General features: G+C 41.0%; 1 protein-coding gene across 1 annotated transcript in view; it reads left to right on the top strand.

Annotated features, from left to right (window-relative positions):
- The first annotated feature begins 11,082 nt into the window (after positions 1 to 11,082).
- PIWIL4 (piwi like RNA-mediated gene silencing 4) overlaps positions 11,083 to 19,962 on the top strand; it is a 45,034-nt gene continuing 36,154 nt past the window's right edge. Inside the window, exons 1-6 of the mRNA XM_030333409.1 lie at positions 11,083 to 11,151; positions 11,689 to 11,709; positions 12,340 to 12,418; positions 14,268 to 14,365; positions 15,071 to 15,224; positions 17,142 to 17,356. Coding sequence (XP_030189269.1) covers positions 11,083 to 11,151; positions 11,689 to 11,709; positions 12,340 to 12,418; positions 14,268 to 14,365; positions 15,071 to 15,224; positions 17,142 to 17,356 — 636 coding nt within the window. The remainder of the gene's footprint in view (positions 11,152 to 11,688; positions 11,710 to 12,339; positions 12,419 to 14,267; positions 14,366 to 15,070; positions 15,225 to 17,141; positions 17,357 to 19,962) is intronic.

Raw genomic sequence — 19,962 nt, 5'->3', positions numbered from 1 at the left:
TCCTCACATCATGCTAATAGGAACATAGGCATGTTCAGATGCCAGTTGCAGAAAGAGAAGTCAGGGGATCTCGAAGTCACATAGTGGGAGTATGAACAAATTTTTTTTTGTCACCAGTCCAACGCAAGGCAGCTGTCTCACATTGTAGAAAATAATCATGAACAAATGCAGGTCAGTCATATAAGCGTTGACCTTCTCAACAGTCCATTACATGATTAAAATGTCCTACTGAAAGAATCTCCATAACCCCTTTGTGTCTCCCCCACCCACCCCATCCCAACCACTCCCCCACTCCAGGCCCTCCAAGCCGTAGGCGCTGTCACTGCCTGGAAGAGAACAACATCAAGGTGTGGCCAAAGCCCAGAGCTGTAACTAAAGGAGGAATCATGGGGTGGGCCAGCTGCCCCCATGGGACCAGGGGTCTCAGGGATCAACCTCCTGTAACTCACTTGTAGCCCAAGAACAGCTCCCTTCTTTTTCTCCTGTAGGAAGAAAACATCCTGTGGGAGGTCAGGGAGGAGATCGGGCAATGAGAGCCTAGACATCCCCCAGCCCAGGACCAGAGGCTCTTGGCTACACACTTGGGATCTTAGTTTTGCACTTTTAGTGGCCCATCTTTTTCCATGAAGGGTAGCCTGTGTTAGCAGGTGCAGAACTTTCTTTTCAAAAGTCTACAGTGGTTATCCTATGTCCATCCCATAACCGTATTCACGTTCCCTACCCTGCCCTGAGTCTCCAGTCACAAAAGAACTTTAGGGGCACCTGGCGGGGGGGCTCAGTCAGTTAAGCCTCTGACTCTTGATTTTGGCTCAGGTCATGATCTCACAGTCATGGGATCGAGCCCCACATCAGACTCTGCACTGAGAGTAAAGCCTTCTTGAGATTCTCTCTCTCCCCCCCCCTCAAAATAAATAAATAAAATAAATTAAAAAAAAAAACAAAGAATTTTAGGACTCTATAGACTCCTTTCATTCAAAATTATTTTATTTTATTTTTTTTAATGTTTATTTTTGAGAGAGAAAGAGTGTAAGCAGCGGAGGGGCAGAGAGAGAGGGAGACACAGAATTTGAAGCAGACTCCAGGCTCTGAGCTGTCAGCACAGAGCCTGATGTGGGGCTCAAAGCCACAAAGTGTGAGATCATGACCTGAGCTGAAGTCGGGCGCTCAACCGACTGAGCCACCCAGGCGCCCCTCAGACTCCTTTCATTTTATACTGTCTTTGCACCTTTTACGAAAATTTGGAATATTTACGTAAATCTATGCTTTTAAAAACTCATTTCAAAGTCCAGCTTCTACCCACTGCCTGATTCCAAAACTAACACCTCATTTAAGATTTTTGTTATGATAGCACCCTATTTCCAGATACCAGATTCTGTAATAGATATTATTGCTGTGTAACAGCATTATTTTTAAAAATGCAGCTTAAAACAGCAAACATGTATTATCTCAATACTTTTCTGAGAGTCCAAATTGTCAGAGCAGGCTAGCTGGGCAGTTCTGGCTAAAGGTTTCTCATTAGGTTACTATCAATATGTTGGCTGGACCGGTAATAATGTGAAGGCTTGACTGGGATTGGAGGATGTACGTTCAAGTTCACGCAAGGGACCTTTGGCCAAAGGCTTTGGTTTGTTGTTGGCCCCTGATTGGAAGCCCCTGCCATCTACTATATGGGCATCAACACATGTGAGCATCTTTAGGATGTGGCACCTGCTTCTTCCAAAACAAATAATCAAAGAGAAGGAGAGGACAAGAGAGGAAGAGAGAGCAAAAGACCACAGACCCCTTTATGGCCTAATCTCTAAAGTCACACAACAACACATCCACTTTATTCTCTTCATTAGAAGTGAGTCACTGGGACACCTGGGTGGCTCAGTCGGTTGAGCATCTGACTTCGGCTCAGGTCATGATCTCGCAGTTTATGAGTTCGAACCCCACATCGGGCTCTGTTCTGACAGCGCAGAGCCTGGAGCCTGCTTCAGATTCTGTGTCTCCCTCTCTCTATGTTCCTCCCCTGCTCACATCCTGTCTCTCTCTCTCTCTCTCAAGAAAAATAAAGAAAAAAATTAAAAAAAAAAAAAGTGAGTCACTGAGTCCAGTCCACTCTCAAGAGAAGAGGAATTAGTTTTATCCCTCAAGAGGAGGAGAATTAAAGAGTTTGTGAACCACCACACCCTATATGTGAGCCGTCATTATCTCCTGCTGCTTTCCAGATTTTTTCCCTATCTTTGGCGTCTACCAGTTTATACATTGATGAGCCTGGGGCAACCTTCTTTGGTTGTCTCTGTTGCTATATTGAGCATCTTGGATCTATATGCTAAGTTGGGGGCCTTTCAGACATGATTTCTTCAAATCTTTTTTTCCTGCTCTTTTTCCTCCTCCTTCTCATTTTTGAGCTCCAATCGTCTGTTGCCTCTTAGGTATTCTTCCATGGGTTTCCAAGGTCTTGTTAATTTTTCATTCCTTTTTGTCTGTGTGTTTTTGGATTGGGTAATTTCTATGGACTTTTATTCAACTTCACTGCCTTCCCAGGACCTTCTTTTGAGCACATCCACTGAATTTTATTTCAGTTCGAGAATTGTGTTTGGTCCTTTTTATACTTTTCATTTCTTCGTTCAGATTTCCTGCCTATTCACTCTTTAATACCAAGATTTCCTTTAATTCCTTCAACATATTTTCATTCAATTCTTTGAATTTCTTAAAGCTGTGTGGGAGTCTTTGAATACTGAATCCAATATTGGGACATTCTGGGAATACATTTCTGTTGACTTTCTCATTATAGGCACATGCTTCTGTTTCTTTGCATGTGGTAATATTTAATTTAAAAGTGGCTATCAGATATATGTTTTAGGAAATCTGGAACCATTTTATTTTTCTGAGGATTGATTGCCTTTTTTCCCCCCTAGAAGGTGGTTAACATGCCTGGACCACACTGTGAAATGTGAACCCCTGCAGTGTGCAACAACTGGTACTTTGGCCCCATTTTCCAATATCTACTTGTATTTTTTTTTAAATTTTTTTTAACGTTTATTTATTTTTGAGACAGAGAGAGACAGAGCATGAATGGGGGAGGGTCAGAGAGAGGGAGACACAGAATCTGAAACAGGCTCCAGGCTCTGAGCTGTCAGCACAGAGCCCGACGCGGGGCTCGAACTCATGGACCACGAGATCATGACCTGAGCCGAAGTCGGACGCTTAACCGACTGAGCCATCCAGGCGCCCCTCCTTGTTGCATTTTTATCCCGAATGTTGAGTGATCTATCTGGCATCTGTATAATTTACTGATGAGCCAAGGATTTGGGCGGTTTCTACTCACATGTTGGCATTCACTGTCTCTGTGGTTGCCTTGTTCTTGGTATTTCCCCTAAATTTCCAAATGCACTGCCGGACACAAATTCTGACCCTCGATACCGCAAACCAGTAAGGTTTTTGCTTTCTGCTGCCTAAGCTTTGTGCTAACTGAAGAATTCATCAAACTATAGACTTGCAGAATTCACCAGGATCAGTCTGGTTCTTGCTGCTTTTTCAAGCAGTGTCTCTTGAGTGTCCCACCACCATGCACACTTTAGTGGTCAAGCAGGGATTTTGTTGCAGCTTGCATTCAGATTTGGCATCTCAACACTTCTGCTGCTCTCTTACTTTCATAGTTTTCACTCTATACTTCCAACTACTCTGCATCATGGACCCTATCACCCACCTTCTTGAGCCACTGGGGCGTCGTTATCTTCTTGGGTTAGGAGAACCCGTAGGTAAGAAGGCTACAGCCTGCAGTTCCTACCCATTTTGTTCAGGATCCAAGTAATTCAAGAGCAAAGTTCTTCTCGTGTTTTTCCCTGCCTGTATTTATTTTTCAGTGCCTTCAAATATTTGTTTTTCATATTTTTGTCCAGTTTTCATAACTGCCTTCTGGGGAAGACTTGCTCTGCCATGATAATTGCCATTATCAGGAGTTCTACCCTGTGAAGATGGCCATAGGCCACTTTTGATCTCATGAGACTAATATGGGTCTAGGCACCAGAGATTGGCCATTTTCAGCTTTCTCAAACAGAAATAAGATTAGGCCTGGGGTCTGGGTGCACAAACTCCTCAGGGGTATCACTGACTTTACACAACCCACAATGACAAAGGGTGCCCCCATCTGATTGCTTCTTTAGACTTGGAGACAACAAATTATATACCTGAGAATTTTCACATGTTTTTTTCTCTTTTCTTTTCTTTCTTTCTTTCTTTCTTTCTTTCTTTCTGTGTGTGGGGGGACCAAAGTGCAGGACTTTACATTTATTCTTTTTTTGTAAATATTTATTTATTTATTTATTTATTTATTTTAAATTTACATCCAAATTAGTTAGCATATAGTGAAACAATGATTTCAGGAGTAGATTCCTTACTGCCCCTTACCCATTTAGCCCATCCCCCCACCACAACCCCTCCAGCAACCTTCTGTTTGTTCTCCATATTTATGAGTCTCTTCTGTTTTGTCCCCCTCCCTGTTTTTATATTAGTTTTGTTTCCCTTCCCTTATGTTCATCTGTTTTGTCTCTTAAAGTCCTCATATGAGTGAAGTCATATGATTTTTGTCTTTCTCTGACTGACTAATTTCACTTAGCATAATACCCTCCAGTTCCATCCACGTAGTTGCAAATGGCAAGAGTTCATTTTCTTTGCCGAGTAATATTCCATTGTATGTATATATATACCACATCTTCTTTATCCATTCATCCATCAGTGGACATTTGGGCTCTTTCCATACTTTGGCTATTGTTGATAATGCTACTATAAACACGGAGGTGCGTGTGTCCCTTCGAAAAGACATACCTGTATCACATGGATAAATGCCTAGAAGTGCAATTGTTGGGTCACAGGGTAGTTCTATTTTGAGTTTTTTGAGGAACCTCCACCCTGTTCTCCAGAGTGGCTGCACCAGCTTGCGTTTCCATTTCACACGTTTTCTGAATGAAGTCACCAGAAATGCAGCTACATTTGAATGGTGGCCTTGGAAGTGGTTCAGTTAAATCTGAAACAAGCTTACTTTTGTCCTCCATCCTCCTCAGGCCATGAAATTACAGTCATCTCTCATCAATCCTACAGCTGTTTGTAGCCTTTGCCAGTAAGAGTTCCCTTTAGCGGGCTCTGCACTTTCTAACTTAACGTTTTTCTCCACCTATGAGGACTATAAGTGACATGTTACTGCGTTGGTGCGATCAAATCCTAGTGAATAACAATTATCAATGCCCGAGGAAAAGTTATGCCTTCTCATCCCCTTTGGGGCCTTCCCTGAATCAAAATCCTAATAGGTACAAAAAGCTCCCACATAAAATGCAAATGGCACCTCTACTTGAAGGCTAAGCCTGGACCCAGAGGCCTGAGCAAACTGCACACATTGATGGTCGGTAGCACATGTACGCTTCTGCTGCTTTCCCGAACCACCGACCACCAAGGGACCTGACAACAGAGGGGCCACCTGACATTGAAGCATGGTTCACTGGTGGAACAGCTCACCTGTTCCACTGTGGCACCCCCAGAGGAGTGCTGTGGCCATCTGCTGTTTGGAGGTAAACTGCCGACGGCCCAGAGCATTGGAGACTCTGTGCAGTTAAGCTGAACATCAATTGGCCAGAGAGCACACAATCTGACATTGACTGAAGCCCATGGACTCTTGGGCCTTCATTAGCAGACCTGCTGAACAGTCAGGTCATTGGGCTTCTGAATACTTAATTTTGAAGGGCACATCATAAGGCAAACCCTTTTATAGATGCAGGTTAGACCCCAGACACAAATTAGAACTTTATATTATATCTTTCATGCCCATGAGAATGGATTTCTCTGTTTATATAGTTAGAGGCTAAATTATTGGGGGAATATAAAATGGTCACACCTTCCTCTTGAACTGACATTATCCTTATTATGAAAATCAATCATGTATTATGATATGCCATAATTCTTCTTTCCTTAAGTCTACCTTCTCAGACACTAATACAGCTACTCCAGCTCTTTTCTGGTTAGCTTTTTATTATATCCTTTTTTTAAAAAATTTTTTTTAATGTTTATTTATTTTTGAGACAGAGAGAGACAGAGCATGAATGGGGGAGGGGCAGAGAGAGAGGGAGACACAGAATCGGAAGCAGGCTCCAGGCTCTGAGCCATCAGCCCAGAGCCTGACGCGGGGCTCGAACTCACGAACCATGAGATCGTGACCTGAGCTGAAGTCGGACGCTCAACCGACTGAGCCAGCCAGGCGCCCCTATTATATCATTTTTAACACCTTCCTTCTTAACCCATTGCTTCCCAGTATTTAAAGTGAATCACTTAAACAGCTTGCATTGGGGGGTTTTCTTTATCTAGTCAGGCAATATTTGTCATTAAACTGGTAGTTTTAGCTTACTTACTTTCTTCGTTGTTTACATAGAGAAAAAAATTAATCTTCACGGGTCCATGGGTTTTCACAAAAGCCTAGAGTGTATGTCCATCACCATAGTCATGATATGGAAGACTTTCATCTTCCATAAAATTTCACCATGTTATACCCAACCTTGGCAGTAATCTGTCCTATAACCTTACAGTTTGCCTTGTCTAAAATGTCACGGAAGTAGAATTCTACAAAGTGTCACCTTTTGTGTTTGACTACTTCTACTTAGCAAAATGCATTTGAGATTCACTCATGTTGTTGTGACATTCAATATTTCATTCCTTCTATTGCTAAGTAATATTCAGTGGTATCAATGTAACAGAGTTTGTTTATCCATTCATCTGTTGAAAGACATCTGGACTATTCTCAGTTTTGGACGATTGTGAATACAGCTGCAAAAACAGCCAACTATACAGGTTTCTGTGTGAACATAAGTGTTCATTTCTCCTAGATCAGTAAGAGTGGGATTGCTAGATTGTATTGTAAGTTTATATATGTTTAACTTTAGGTGACATTGCCAAACTGTTTTCTAAGGTGGCTTTACATTTTTACACGCACACCAACATGTATGAGAGTTCCAGTTGCTACACGCTATTGCTAGCATTGGGCACTGTCACACTTTGGGGTGTTTTTTTGTTTTAGATACTGTACTAGGTGTGTAAAAGGGTCATACCATGGTTTTAATTTTCACTTCCTTTATGGCTAGTAATGTTGAGTATCTTTTCATATGTTTAGTTGCCGCCCACATATTTTTTTGGTGCTGTTGGTTTTTAAAAGTTTATTTTGGGTGGGGGAGAGTGTGCACACATGTGTGAGTGAGAGAGAAGCAGAGAGAGAGAGAGAGAGAGAGAGAGAGAGAGAGAGAATTCCAAGCAGGCTCTACTACTATTAGTGCAGATCCTGATGTGGGGCTTGATCCCACAAACCGCAAGGTCATGATTGTAAGGTCATGACCAAGAGTTGGACACTTAACTCACCGAGCCACCCACGTGCTGCTTTTTTTTGGTGCTGCTTTTACTGCTTTGGTGAAGTGTCTGTTCAAGTCTTTCGCCCATTTTTAAAATTGTGTTTTTCTTAATTTTCAATTTTGAGAATTTTATATATATCCTGGGGAAAAGTCCTTATAAAAATGTGCTTGGCAAATATTTCCTCCCATTTTTTTTGTGGCCTTTTCATTGTCCTTACAGCATCTTACACAGAACAAGGGTACACTTTTGGTAAAGCCCAATTTATCATTTTGTTCTTAAATAGACTGTGCTTTCTACAGTGTATATAAGAACTCTGCCTAATCAAAGGTCATAAATATTTTCTTCTATATCTAATTTCTAGAACATTCCTAGTTTTGCATTTTACATTTAAATCTATATGCATTTTGAATGAATTTTTGTATAAAGTGTGAAGGATAGGTAAATTTTCCTTTTCTTGCAGATGGCGAATTGTTTCAGCACCGTTTGGTGAAAAAAATTATCCTTTCTCCATTGACTTGCCTTTAAAATTTGACAGATATCCATTTCTTGTTTTCATGTTGCGTCTATTTCTGCTTTCGTCCTCATTATTTCCTTTCTTCTTGCATTGAGTGTACTTTGTTCTTTTTCTAGATTCTTAAGATGGAAGTTTTTAGATTACTGTTAAAAAAAAAGTGTTTAATGCTACAAATTTTTGTTGAAGCACTCCTTTAGCTGCATCCCCAAATTTTTCATGTTTTAATTGGTCCTAATTAAAAAAAAATTTCTTTGAAACTTCCTTCTTGACCCATAGATTATTTACAAGTATGTTATAAAGTTTCTAAATATTTGGATGTCTTCTGGAAGTAACTCCATTTGTTTTCTAGTTGAATCTTACACTGGTCACAGAATATACTTTGTATGATCTCTATTTTTAACAATCCTTTAAAGTTTGTTTTCTAGCCCAGCATCCAGTTTCTCTTGGTTAACATTCCAGATGCACTTGAAAAGAACATATATTCTGCTGCTGTTGAGTGTCCTATAATGTCATTTTAAGTTTTCCCTTTTTTATCCCTGATAATATTTCTTGTTTTGAAGTCTACTCCGTCTGATGGTATAAGTTTGCTAAGTTTGCCAAGGCTGTGCCACAGCTCTAGAGGATAGAAGTCCAAAGTCAAGGTGTGAGTTCCTTCTGAGGGCCATGAGGAAAGGATCTGCTCCAGGATCTCTCGTTGGCTTGTAGACCCAGGTTCTCCCTGTGTCTCTCCACATCATCTTTCTCTTTATGTATCTCTGTGTACATTTTCCCTTTTTACAAGGACACCAGTCATACTGTAGTTGGGCCTACGGTAATGACTTTATTTTAACATGATTACCTCCGTAAAGACCTGCTCCTTAAATCAGATCACATTCTAAGGTACTTAGGGCTAGGATTTCAATGTACAAATGTGGGGGTTCGATTCACCCCAACAGATCGTAGTACAGTTACTCCATTTTTCTTTCAGTTAGGGTTTACATGGTATACCATTTTCCATTTTTTTTAGCCTATCTATATGCAATATTTAAATCAGGTTCTTTTCGTAGACATTTTAATTGTCACATTTAGGCCATTTATATTTAGTATGATTATTGATATGTTTGGATCAAAATCTACCCTCTGGCTAGGTGTTTTCTATTTGTTCCATCTTTTTTTTTTTGTTTTTTGTTTTTTTTGCTTTCTCGAGTTAATTGAGCATTTTTTATGATTCTATTTTATCTCCATAATTGACTTATTATTTATTTATAACTGTTCTTATAATTTTTTATTGATTGCCATAAGGCTTACTAATATATCAATAACTAGATTCCACCATTAAATACCGTTATAGTGCTTCCTGCTGCATAGTGTTACCTTACCTTATAATAGTGTATTCCCAATTCCTCCCATTTCTTGGCTATTGTTGGCATGCATTTTATTTTTATGTATGCTATATAAAACAATACATATATGCAACAACACATTGCTACTATTTTTGCTTAGGATTGCTATCTTAGAAAATAAAAATGCAAAAATATGCACTTTATTTTACATTTATTTATTGCTAGACTCTTCATTTCTCTATATAGATTCAATTTTCTGTACAGTCTCATATTTCTTCTACTTAAAGACTTCCTTTTTATATTTCTTATAGTACAGATTTGCTGGCTTTGAATTCTCCGTTTTTGTTTCTCTGAGAAAGCGTTAATTTCACCCTCCTTTTGAAGATATATTTTCTGGCTTTAGAATTCTAGGTTTACTTTTTTTTTTTTTCCCTTTGGACACTTTAGAAACAGGACTCCTTTGTCTTCTAGCTTGCTTGGTTTCTGATGAGAAGTTTGATAAGACTCTTATCTTCTGGCAAGTCGTGGCTGGTTGGAGGCCTCAGTCTCTCACCACATAAATCTTGTTTTGAGGTTGCTTGAATGTCCTCTTGATATGGCTGCTGATATTCCCCAGAACAAGTGACTTAAGAGACACATTAAGGAGGAAGCTATAGTGTCTTCTGTGACCTACTCACAGAAGTCACATAGCATCACCTCTGCCACGTTCTCACATAGAAGAGAGTCACTAAGAGAAGCCCGTGCTTCAAGGGAGGGAATTGCCTTCGGAGAGGAAGAGAATCAGAGAATTTGTAGATATACTGAAAAACCACCACACGGTTTAAAGAGTCTCACTCTATAGGGGCTTGTGAAGTAAATTTCCTGCCCTTTCCCTTACCTGTGAAGGTGCTAATTTGATTTGAATGGCTCAGTCATCACTGTTCTTCTGTTCACTGTTCTTACCAGTGGCCCTTTCCATGTGTTAACAGTTACCAGAGTTCCTAACTATCCTTTCCTGAGAGGGTAAAGTATTATATATATATAGATATAGATATATAGATATATATATATATATTACATATATATATTCATATATATATTCATATATATGAACATATATATATGTATATATGAACTATACAATGATACACGATTTTTAATGTGAACAGTACACTCTATAAAGTCAAGGAAAGAAAATATCATATAATGTCCTCGCAAACTTAGGGCAGGGAAACTTTTCCTTTGGAAAGACTCCCGAAGCACAAACCGTGGAGCTTTGACTCCATCAAAATCAAGGATCTGGGTTAGATGAAGGGCTTCCTAGTTCAAATTAACACGGAATAGATCGGGGGTAGTTATTTGCAATGTTTAAAAAATAAATAAATAAATAAATAAATAAATAAATAAATAAATAAATAAAATTTCTTCCAGATCGCAAAGAAAAACACGAGAAACCCGATTTTCAAAAAAGGGCAACAGATGAAACAAAAAATGGCAGCAAATGTAAACAGACAACTCACGGAATGGAAAACACTGTGGCTGTCACACCTAGGTGTTAACGCACACTAGTGAGCAGAGAGGACGAAAGGAGACCAGAAGTTCGATGCAACCTTAGACACGCAAGACGGGCAAGACCCAGACGGGTGGACGATGCCAAATTTGGGGGGGGGTGGTGGAGAGCAAACGGAAGTCCGGGCCTCCCCCTCCCCCCACCCCAGCCACGGTCCACGGGATCCCGGTGGGCGGTGCACGCCCCTCCACCCACACGCGCCTGCGTTGCGTCTCTCACCACGGTGGCCCCCCCGGCGTCACAGCCTTGCCCTCTGGCCGCCGTGGGACGAATCTCCTGACTGAGACCTCGCTGCCTTTGAAGTCGCTGTGCTCTTGGTGGCGAAAATGAGTGGTCGCGCCCGCGTAAGGGCACGAGGCAGGGCCCGCAGCCCCAGCCCCGCGGACGCGCCGTCGGTGTGTAGAACGCGTGGCCGACGCGGTCTCGCTCTCTCCTCTTCTGCCTTCTTCGTGGACAGCGCGTCCTTCTGCGCTGACCTCTCCCTGTCTGCTGGGAAAGGCGTGGCGTATCTTCCCTTTCCGCTTTGAGCCTTCCCGGGGTTTCTCCCATTTTTCCCTTCTGCGGGGCGGGGGTGGGGGTGTCTCATCCGAGGAAGATATTCATGGAGATATTTTGCTTAGCGAAAGGTACTGGGAGCTGGAGGCCGGTGTGTCAGTCTTTCCTACTTTCTGAGTGTTGCTTAATTACTTGACTCGGTTCTAAGTCTCCTGGTAAAAAATTCCTGCACCTTCGATAGTACTCTTATAGGGCATATAGCCTGATATGATTTGTCTGCCCAATTCATGCATAAAAATAAGTAATTTCAAGCACAGATGTGGTTTAGATTCGATTGCTATTTCTCGACACACAAGGCAACGAGGTTAAATTGGCTGGCAAATCAACTTTTGAGCGATGTGACTTACTCCTTGTCAGTCCTTCGAGCAGTCTCGTAGACCAAAAGTACTCAAAAGTGGGTAGTCTGTGGTCATTGTGCCTTTACTTTCATGGCATTGCTTTCTCTTGACTTCATGCATTTTTTTTTTTTTTAGCAGTCCAAGATACTTTTCGTCTTGAACAACAAGAAATAGTTATTGCGAGAAGAGAAAATATTAAGGGTTCTCTCCGTCTGTTTTATGAACTAATTTGGGACCCATTTATTCAGGAGAGTCCTCACCCGAGCTAGTGACCCAGGTCGCCTGGGCCCAGTTTATTTTCTTGCTACTAACGTGTTCATACTGGAGGCCCTGCGTGTGGAGGCTGTGAAGGCAGGAGCTGTGTGTGTTCGTGGGTACCACCTTCTGTGTGATGAATTTCCCCGGGCAGGAGAGTCACAGCTGCCTCTCTACACCTCCAGGGTGTGACAGCAGCGTCTGGCTCACAGTCAAGATTAAGGTCTGATAAATGGGGAAAACTATAGCTTGTCCTTGTCCTTTTTTTCTAGAATGGGCAGTCTCTTAGCATCTCTCAAGCGTTTTCCCTGTTAGCATTGGCTCATGGTAATCTGATGACTTAAAACATGATACAGTTCTTATTTTGTGTTAACCTTTGGGTTTACGATTTAACATCTTAAATGTAACCAAGGTGTTTTTTTTCTCCTATTTTAGCCTACATCTGTTGATATTAGTGCCAGTGAAGCATCCTCTACTGGTGACTTTGCGGGAACGAGCAGGATTTCCCAGACACGTAAGTGCAACCCCGTCTGTTCCATCCGGCTCCTCTCCATCTGAAGGGAGCAGTAGTGACCACTCAGCGTTACAGCAGCAGGCTCACTTCTCAAACATTCCATTTACCTTTTCTTGGAGGATCCCGTGTTTGTGTGTTAGGTTTCTTTGGGACTCCCCAAACACAGTCTGCTGCTGAATTTCCTGAGACTGCTTGGTAGTTGGGCGTCCACAGGCACCAGGAATCCAGTTTTCTGATCTTTTCTGTTCACTGAATAATTAAAAAACATTTTTTAAAAATTCTTTATGAGGGGCACCTGGGTGGCTCAGTTGGTTGAGCGTCCAACTTCGGCTCAGGTCATGATCTCGCAGTTTGTGAGTTTGAGCCCCGTGTCGGGCTCTGTGCTGATGGCTCAGAGCCTGGAACCTGCTTCGGATTCTGTGTGTGTGTCTCTCTCTCTCTGCCCCTCCTCCACTCACGCTGTCTCTCTCTCCTTCGGAAATAAATACACATTAAAAAAAATTAAAAAAAAATTCTTTATGACGTATGGATGCCTCTGCCACCACCGTGCGGGGATGGAAGAAACCTGGCTTACCTGCGGCCACGGCTTTCTTCTTTTTTCCCCACCCGTGGTAGACATCACCATTTGATGGCAGCTCTCTTCACTGCAAACCCAGATTTGGCCTCAGGGTCTTGTCAACATGCTACTGCAAGTGGCCGCTATCACAGTGTGGGGTGGCGTGCCCCTACGCTGGTTTGCGAGGGCCACCGTGACAAAGTACCGCGGACTGGGTAGTTTGAACAATAGAAGAGTGTCATCTCATAATTCTGAAGGCTGGAAGTCCAAACCCACGGCGTGCACGGAATTGGTTTCTTCTGAGGCCTCTCTCCTTGGCTTGTAGATGGCTGTCTTCTCCCTGCATCTTCACATGGTCTTCCCTCTGTATTTGTCTGTCTTGATCTCTTCTTATGAGGACACCAGTCATATTGGATTAGGGCTCATGCTAATGACATCATTCTAGCTTAATTACCTCATTAAAGACTCCGTCCCCAAATACAGTCACATTCTGAGATATTAGGGGTTAGATCTTCAACATATGAATTTTGGGCCACACAATTCACCCCATTCGACCACTGCCAAAACCTGTTAGCCTTCTCCCTTGTTCTGACTATGAAGTGATTGATTGATTGCTAACAACCATGTAAGCTCGAAGCACTAAGGTGCTCCCAGACTCTGTGAATCAGCAGTCTGTCCACCATCGTGTGCTTGGCTCTCTTGTTCTCCACCAGGGTTTTTCCAACTCTACTGAAGGACCCTCTGTGATCTGAGCTCACAGAAGTGAACTGGTCCCTCAGAAGACCTGTTCTGAGAGGCTGCACCTCAGGCCCAGCACTCCTGCCACCATTCAGAGGCTAGTCCAGCTTCTCTTGGGAATTTCTTTCCATGCCTGCTGCCCATCACTTGCAACTAGCAAGGGCTGGAGAGTGATTTTTATTTATTTATTTATTTTTAAAAATTGTGGCAAAATATACACAATGTAAAATGCACCATTTTAACCATTTTTAATTGTATGACTCCATTGGCATTAAGGACATTCACATTGTTGTGAATCACATCGCCAGTACCAACTCTGAGTGACTTTTTATTTTTTAACCTTACAAAACTGAAACCCTACACTCATTAAGGAATAACTCCCCATTTCCCCCTCCCTCTAGCCCCTGGAAACTACCACCTTATGGTAGATTGATTTTTTAGAAACTACCCAACATCTTTTGAAACCAAGAGCAGTGAAGGATATGGATAATATAGCAAGAATAATTTTTATGAACACCTTTTTAAATTAAATAAATGTTGTGATTTTCCTGGGAGACTCAGACTCCACTGAGAAGGGGATGAACAGCGGTCTTGGGCAAGTGATGGTGTCATTGGGGGCAGTTGCAGTGACTTTGTCAAAAGACAGTAGTCAAGTCAGAGCCCTGGAGATTGGTGATACTATTACTTCCTAGTAATACTACTACACTTACTTTGTGACAATATTCTATATTTTCCTATTTTCACATTGTCTTTGAAGTACCAATGTTGTATCCAAAAAACCAGCATCTCTTCGTACCTGTTTAAACAGAAAATGTTCATTCGGAAACAGATTTCACTTTCATACTTTCCAGAACCTACGAGTAAATAACATGCCCCAAGGTGAAATGCTGGCTTTCATTTCCAAGGGAATGATCTAGAATAAAAACTGATGGCAGTGTTCTGGGCATTTCAGAGTAAGAGATTCAGCTCCAGTCTGGGAAGAGGTTGGTGTAGACAGTCTTAGTCTGTGACTCTTAAGGGTGTTTGTTACACAGGAGTTGAGGGAGGGAGAGCTACCCTCCATAAGTGAGTGTGGAGAGGGGCCTAGGGGATAGAGCTTTTTCTCCATAGCCAAGAGGAGGAGCAGACTAGACCAAAATGTTATAAGGTAGAATTAACTCATCGCTTTGTTATTTCTAACAAAACATACCATGCTTCCTTTACAATTGTCAGTTTTTAGGCGGATGACTCCTGTATAGTCATGATTGTTTTCAGCAGTGTGGGCCAGTTTTAATTAAAGCCACAAAAATCTGAGCTTTGGTTATCAATGCACTTTTGATATAGTAGTTGTAAACAATATCACTGGAAAGAAATAGGAGACATTATGGCGTTCTCTTCATATTTTAGATGGTGTATCTCCTGGTGATGCAAGATGTCCTTTCATCCAAAGAAGCGGGAAAAGCAGACGGGACTTCACGGATCTGGATGTCTGTACCAGAGAGAAACTGGCCCATGTGAGAGACTGCAAAACAGGTACCCTCTCTTCACGGTACTTACTTTTTGATTGTTACCAAAGCTTGCTTAAGGAATTTTAATTTCTAGATCTAAAGTAAACAAGTTTATGTAGTGACTTAAAAGATACTTATTGAACATCTGTTACGTTCAAGGCATTATCCAGACACTAATTGTTTTAGCCTCAATTCTCTCCTTTATTAGTAGAAATAGTAACATTTCCCCAAAACATTTCACTTGTTCAAAAGATTTTCTCCTTCCACCTGGGATAGGGGTTAAAAGAGATGCGCTGTCTCTTTTCCAGCACTTTTCCTATATGGGAAATAATAACCTCCCTGGACTTCAGCCGTGAAAAGAAAGATCTAGCCTATTTTTGGAATTCCTAACCCAGTTTCCAGACTCACCCTTGAAACTGCACCCAGAGTTGTGCGCACATGCATTTTGAGGAAAGTAGGTCTGTTGTCTTCATTAGATTGTTGAGAGGCTTTGTGATACTGTCCCAAAAGGTAAGAGAGACTCCCTGAGGCAGATCAGTTTTCTTCAAACTCCTTACAACCATGCAAAAAAAATTAAGGGGTAGATATATTGTTATCTATATTATATTGTATGTCTAACATACACACGCTAACAGAAAAAAATTGAAACTAAGTCTCATGAGACAATGCTTGCCCTTAGTGTGGTCCACTCTGTTGCATCCCTGTCATTTCGTAAAACATAATTGGTCATCTCATATATTTCCATAACTTCAGCACTAATGGGTCACGATTACAGTTTGCAAACACTGGTATAGATGATTTCCAAGCGTCTTGCCAGCTCTGATATTCTAGGATGACTCCTCTTTGTCCACGAATATGAGCAGCTAAAATATGTTGCCATTTCCCAGGATACAGGAAAAGAAAAGAAAGCTTTTCTTTAATTAAAAGAGCACAATTAGTTAATTCCTTGCTCCTAACAGATATCTACCGTATGTAGAAGCTGAGGAAATAGGCGTACATGATGTTTTTTCTTTCTTACCACCTTGGAGGCTCATGTTTCCACTTCCTCCATGAAAGAAAGCAAAATAGTGCCCATTTGGTATAATTTTTGTGTTTTTTTTTGTAACATGAACACTGGATGATTCCCTATAAGGAGAAGTTGGAAGTAACTCTGCATTTGTGTCCTCCTTGATTCTGTCCTAGAGGGAATTCATGCCATCTTGAGCACAGAACAGCTATATTGAAGCCAGCTCTGAATTTGTCCTGTAGGTTTTGAAGAAGTGAATAAAAACTTCTGTAAGGGATGCAGTTTCTGGAAGCACACATGGCCTCCCTGTGTGTGCAGAAAACAGAAACCCAGAGGCCTTGTCTGTTTTTACACATAAAAGATGTGTGATTTCTTTTTCTCTCCCCTGTCCTGCCCCTCAGTCTCTTTCCTGGGACTTGTAGAGTGGTGTAACCACTGATTGAACTGTTCCAGAATTTTCACAAGTATGGGGGTTAACTTTTGATTATCTGGATTTCCAAGGGGCTGGGAGCTGTGTTCACGGAAGAACCGGACATTTCTTTATAATCCAAGAGCAGCATAATTTCAGAGCAGTATCTGAAAATATTACCTGAGCCAGTTTGAATTTCAGATGCAGAGCTGGAAGGCAAGTTTTGGAAGGAGTCCTGGGGTAGTTGAATTCTGACGCTTCTCTTTTCCCAAGGAGAAGAATGTCCGTGTCTTCTCTTATGTACTTATGAGGTCTGCTTTACACATGATCCCTTTTAAATTCCTAAATGTGTGTTTGTAGGACTCTATAAGGTTACCAGGCTATAGGTTGTTAGAGCTTGTCTTGTGTCACTGACACGAGCAACAACTATGCAGGAGCAAATAAAATTGTTAAATGATGCGATCGTTATTAGCATGGTGTGATTTTATTTTGGTTTAAAAAAAATGTTTTTTATTTGTCTTCTTCAGGTTCCAGTGGAGTGCCTGTGAAGCTGGTCACAAACCTCTTTAATTTAGATTTGCCCCAGGACTGGCAACTATACCAGTATCATGTGACATATGTTCCAGATTTAGAGTCTAGAAGGCTGAGAATTGCTTTGCTTTATAATCATAGGGAACTTTCTAACAAAGCGAAAGCATTTGATGGTGTCATCCTTTTTCTCACACAGAAACTGGAAGAAAAGGTACAGTGTGGTTAATGTTTATACTTGCACACACATGCGTATACTTACACTCATCCATGTATATTTAAGAGGTTAGCTGATTGTCTTAACAGTTGGAATGAGTGTTTCACTCTCTCCTTTCCTCTTTCCTGTTCCCATGCCTGAGAGCAAGAAGATTTCCTAATTAAGACCTCATCAGTAATTGATTTCTTAATTAAGAAGCTGATGATCTGGCATTAAAAAAAATAAGAGCTGTAATACAAACACTGAGTTTTTAACTACTACTTTTTTTTTTTAAGGCAAAGCGTCCTTGAAATAGGCATCCTTTTTAAACTTTTCCCCAAGTAGATAAGACTTTAAGAAACACCGTATAGCCTATGGATGGCTTCAGAGCTTTAAATTTACTCTATATTTTTTGCTCCTACACACTTGTATCTGTGAGTCCAAATAACTTTATATCCGTTTCTGATTCAAAAACTGTCATTTCTTTTATCATATGAAATGAGTTATTGGTACCAGTTTTAAGGATTTGTTTTAATGGTGTGATCATGGAAAATGGCAATTGCATGATTCATATTCCTTTATCCATGTTTTTATACCTTCAACATTTTCACTCCTAAAATATATTGTTATTGACGTTTTTATCATATGCTTTGTTCGGAGGCAGTATTAAAATCACTACAACGAAAAAAAACCTCATCAGTAATTGATTTCTTAATTAAGAAGCTGACGACCTGGCATTTAAAAAAAATAAGAGCTGTAATACAAACACTGACTTTTGAACTACTACTTTTTTTTTAAAGGCAACGTGTCCTTGAAATAGGCATCCTTTTTAAACTTTTCCCTAAGTAGACAAGATACAAACCAAAAGGAACCAGTTTTTTTATAAAAAAATTAAAATGGAGCATTGGATTAAAACTTCATGCTTCTATTCCTGAGAAAGCTTAGTCTTTTAGTTCAACATTTTGGACAGGATAATACCAAGGCATAAATTTAAATTTCTGGACTCCACATAAATCTCTGTGCATGTCTTCAAGAAATGCATTCTTTTCGGGGCGCCTGGGTGGCGCAGTCGGTTAAGCGTCCGACTTCAGCCAGGTCACGATCTCGCGGTCCGTGAGTTCAAACCCCGCGTCAGGCTCTGGGCTGATGGCTCAGAGCCTGGAGCCTGTTTCCGATTCTGTGTCTCCCTCTCTCTCTGCCCCTCCCCCGTTCATGCTCTGTCTCTCTCTGTCCCAAAAATAAATAAAAAACGTTGAAAAAAAATTAAAAAAAAAAAAAAAGAAATGCGTTCTTTTCATTTTTAAGAGAGTGAGAGCGCATACACACAGTAGGGGAGAGGTAAAGAGGGAGAGAGAGAGACTCTTAAGCAGGCTCCATGCTAAGTGTGGAGCCTGACACAAGGCTTGATCCTACAATTCTGGGATTGTGACTTGTGCCAAAATCGAGAGTCAGTCGCGTAACTGATGGATCCCCCTAGGTACCTGAACAAATGCATTAATGAGCACTTTGGGGGCCTATATCTTTTTACAAGAGCCTAACATTTATAGGAGCTACTTGAGTGATTATTTTCTCTGGATATGGAATTTGAAAGTTGTACCATAGGTTTAAATTTGGTGGCTTGGAAAATCCAGATGTGTAAATTTAGAAACACTTGAATTCATCCTAAGTCCTTACTGATTTAATATTTTGTTCTATGACCAGATATTGATAGCATGCTAATATACGGCGCCTCTCATACTTGAACGATATCTATTTCAGGTGTATTGTTATAATTAAAAATTATCTTGTTCTTGTACATACATCTGTAGTAACAGTAAATTAGATATGTTAGTATTATTATATACCCACCTCGAGTAGTCCAGCTTACTTCAATTGTAACCCAAATGGAGAAATTTTACTCTACAGATGCTCGGAATAAGTTAATATTACTTGTTTCCCATTCAAAATGAGCATGTGGTATGTACCTTATTGTTGGGGGTGGAATCTAATGAAGAGGCAGCTGAGTAAACACCTAGTGAGACAAGTCAGGCCTATCGATTTTATTTTTCCAGACACAGGTGATACGGGATTTAGACAAAAGAGTGTTGTCTTGTACCTTATCGACATATGACCTGCTACCCAGTGACAGTGAACTAGAAATAGTAAAAAGAAATAGCGTCCCAACAAACATGTTACTATGTTCACCTTTGTATTCTGGTCTTCATTTGTCTCAGGCTTGTCCGGCACTCCCATCCATCCTCTACACACTTTGCAGGGTGCTCATTTTTGTTCAAAGAGCCCCTTCCACTAATCATTCATTGTACTCCCACACAGTGCAGTTCTAGAAGTCCTGTTCTGCTGCTCCCTGGCCTTCCGCTGTCTTGCAGACCCCATTTGTGTATCTGTGGCCATGACCTGGATGGCTGTCACTAGTCACATCTATTTGCCATTCTTATGCATTCATTCCGCACTTCGAAGGGGCCTGGTGTGTGACTGCCATCATAGAGGATACCAGGAAACCGGGACAGATAGAACAAGGTTCTTGTCAAAACACTTCAACTTAGCGCTAAGGTCATTTCCAACTAAATACAGCACAAGGTTATTTATAAATGAATACAGGACAAGGTGACATTATTGAGTGCGTG

Source organism: Lynx canadensis, chromosome D1, assembly GCF_007474595.2.
Source record: "Lynx canadensis isolate LIC74 chromosome D1, mLynCan4.pri.v2, whole genome shotgun sequence".
Taxonomy (NCBI): Eukaryota; Metazoa; Chordata; class Mammalia; order Carnivora; family Felidae; genus Lynx; species Lynx canadensis.
Note: the sequence above shows the minus strand (reverse complement) of the source record. Positions and strands in the feature narration are given on the sequence as shown.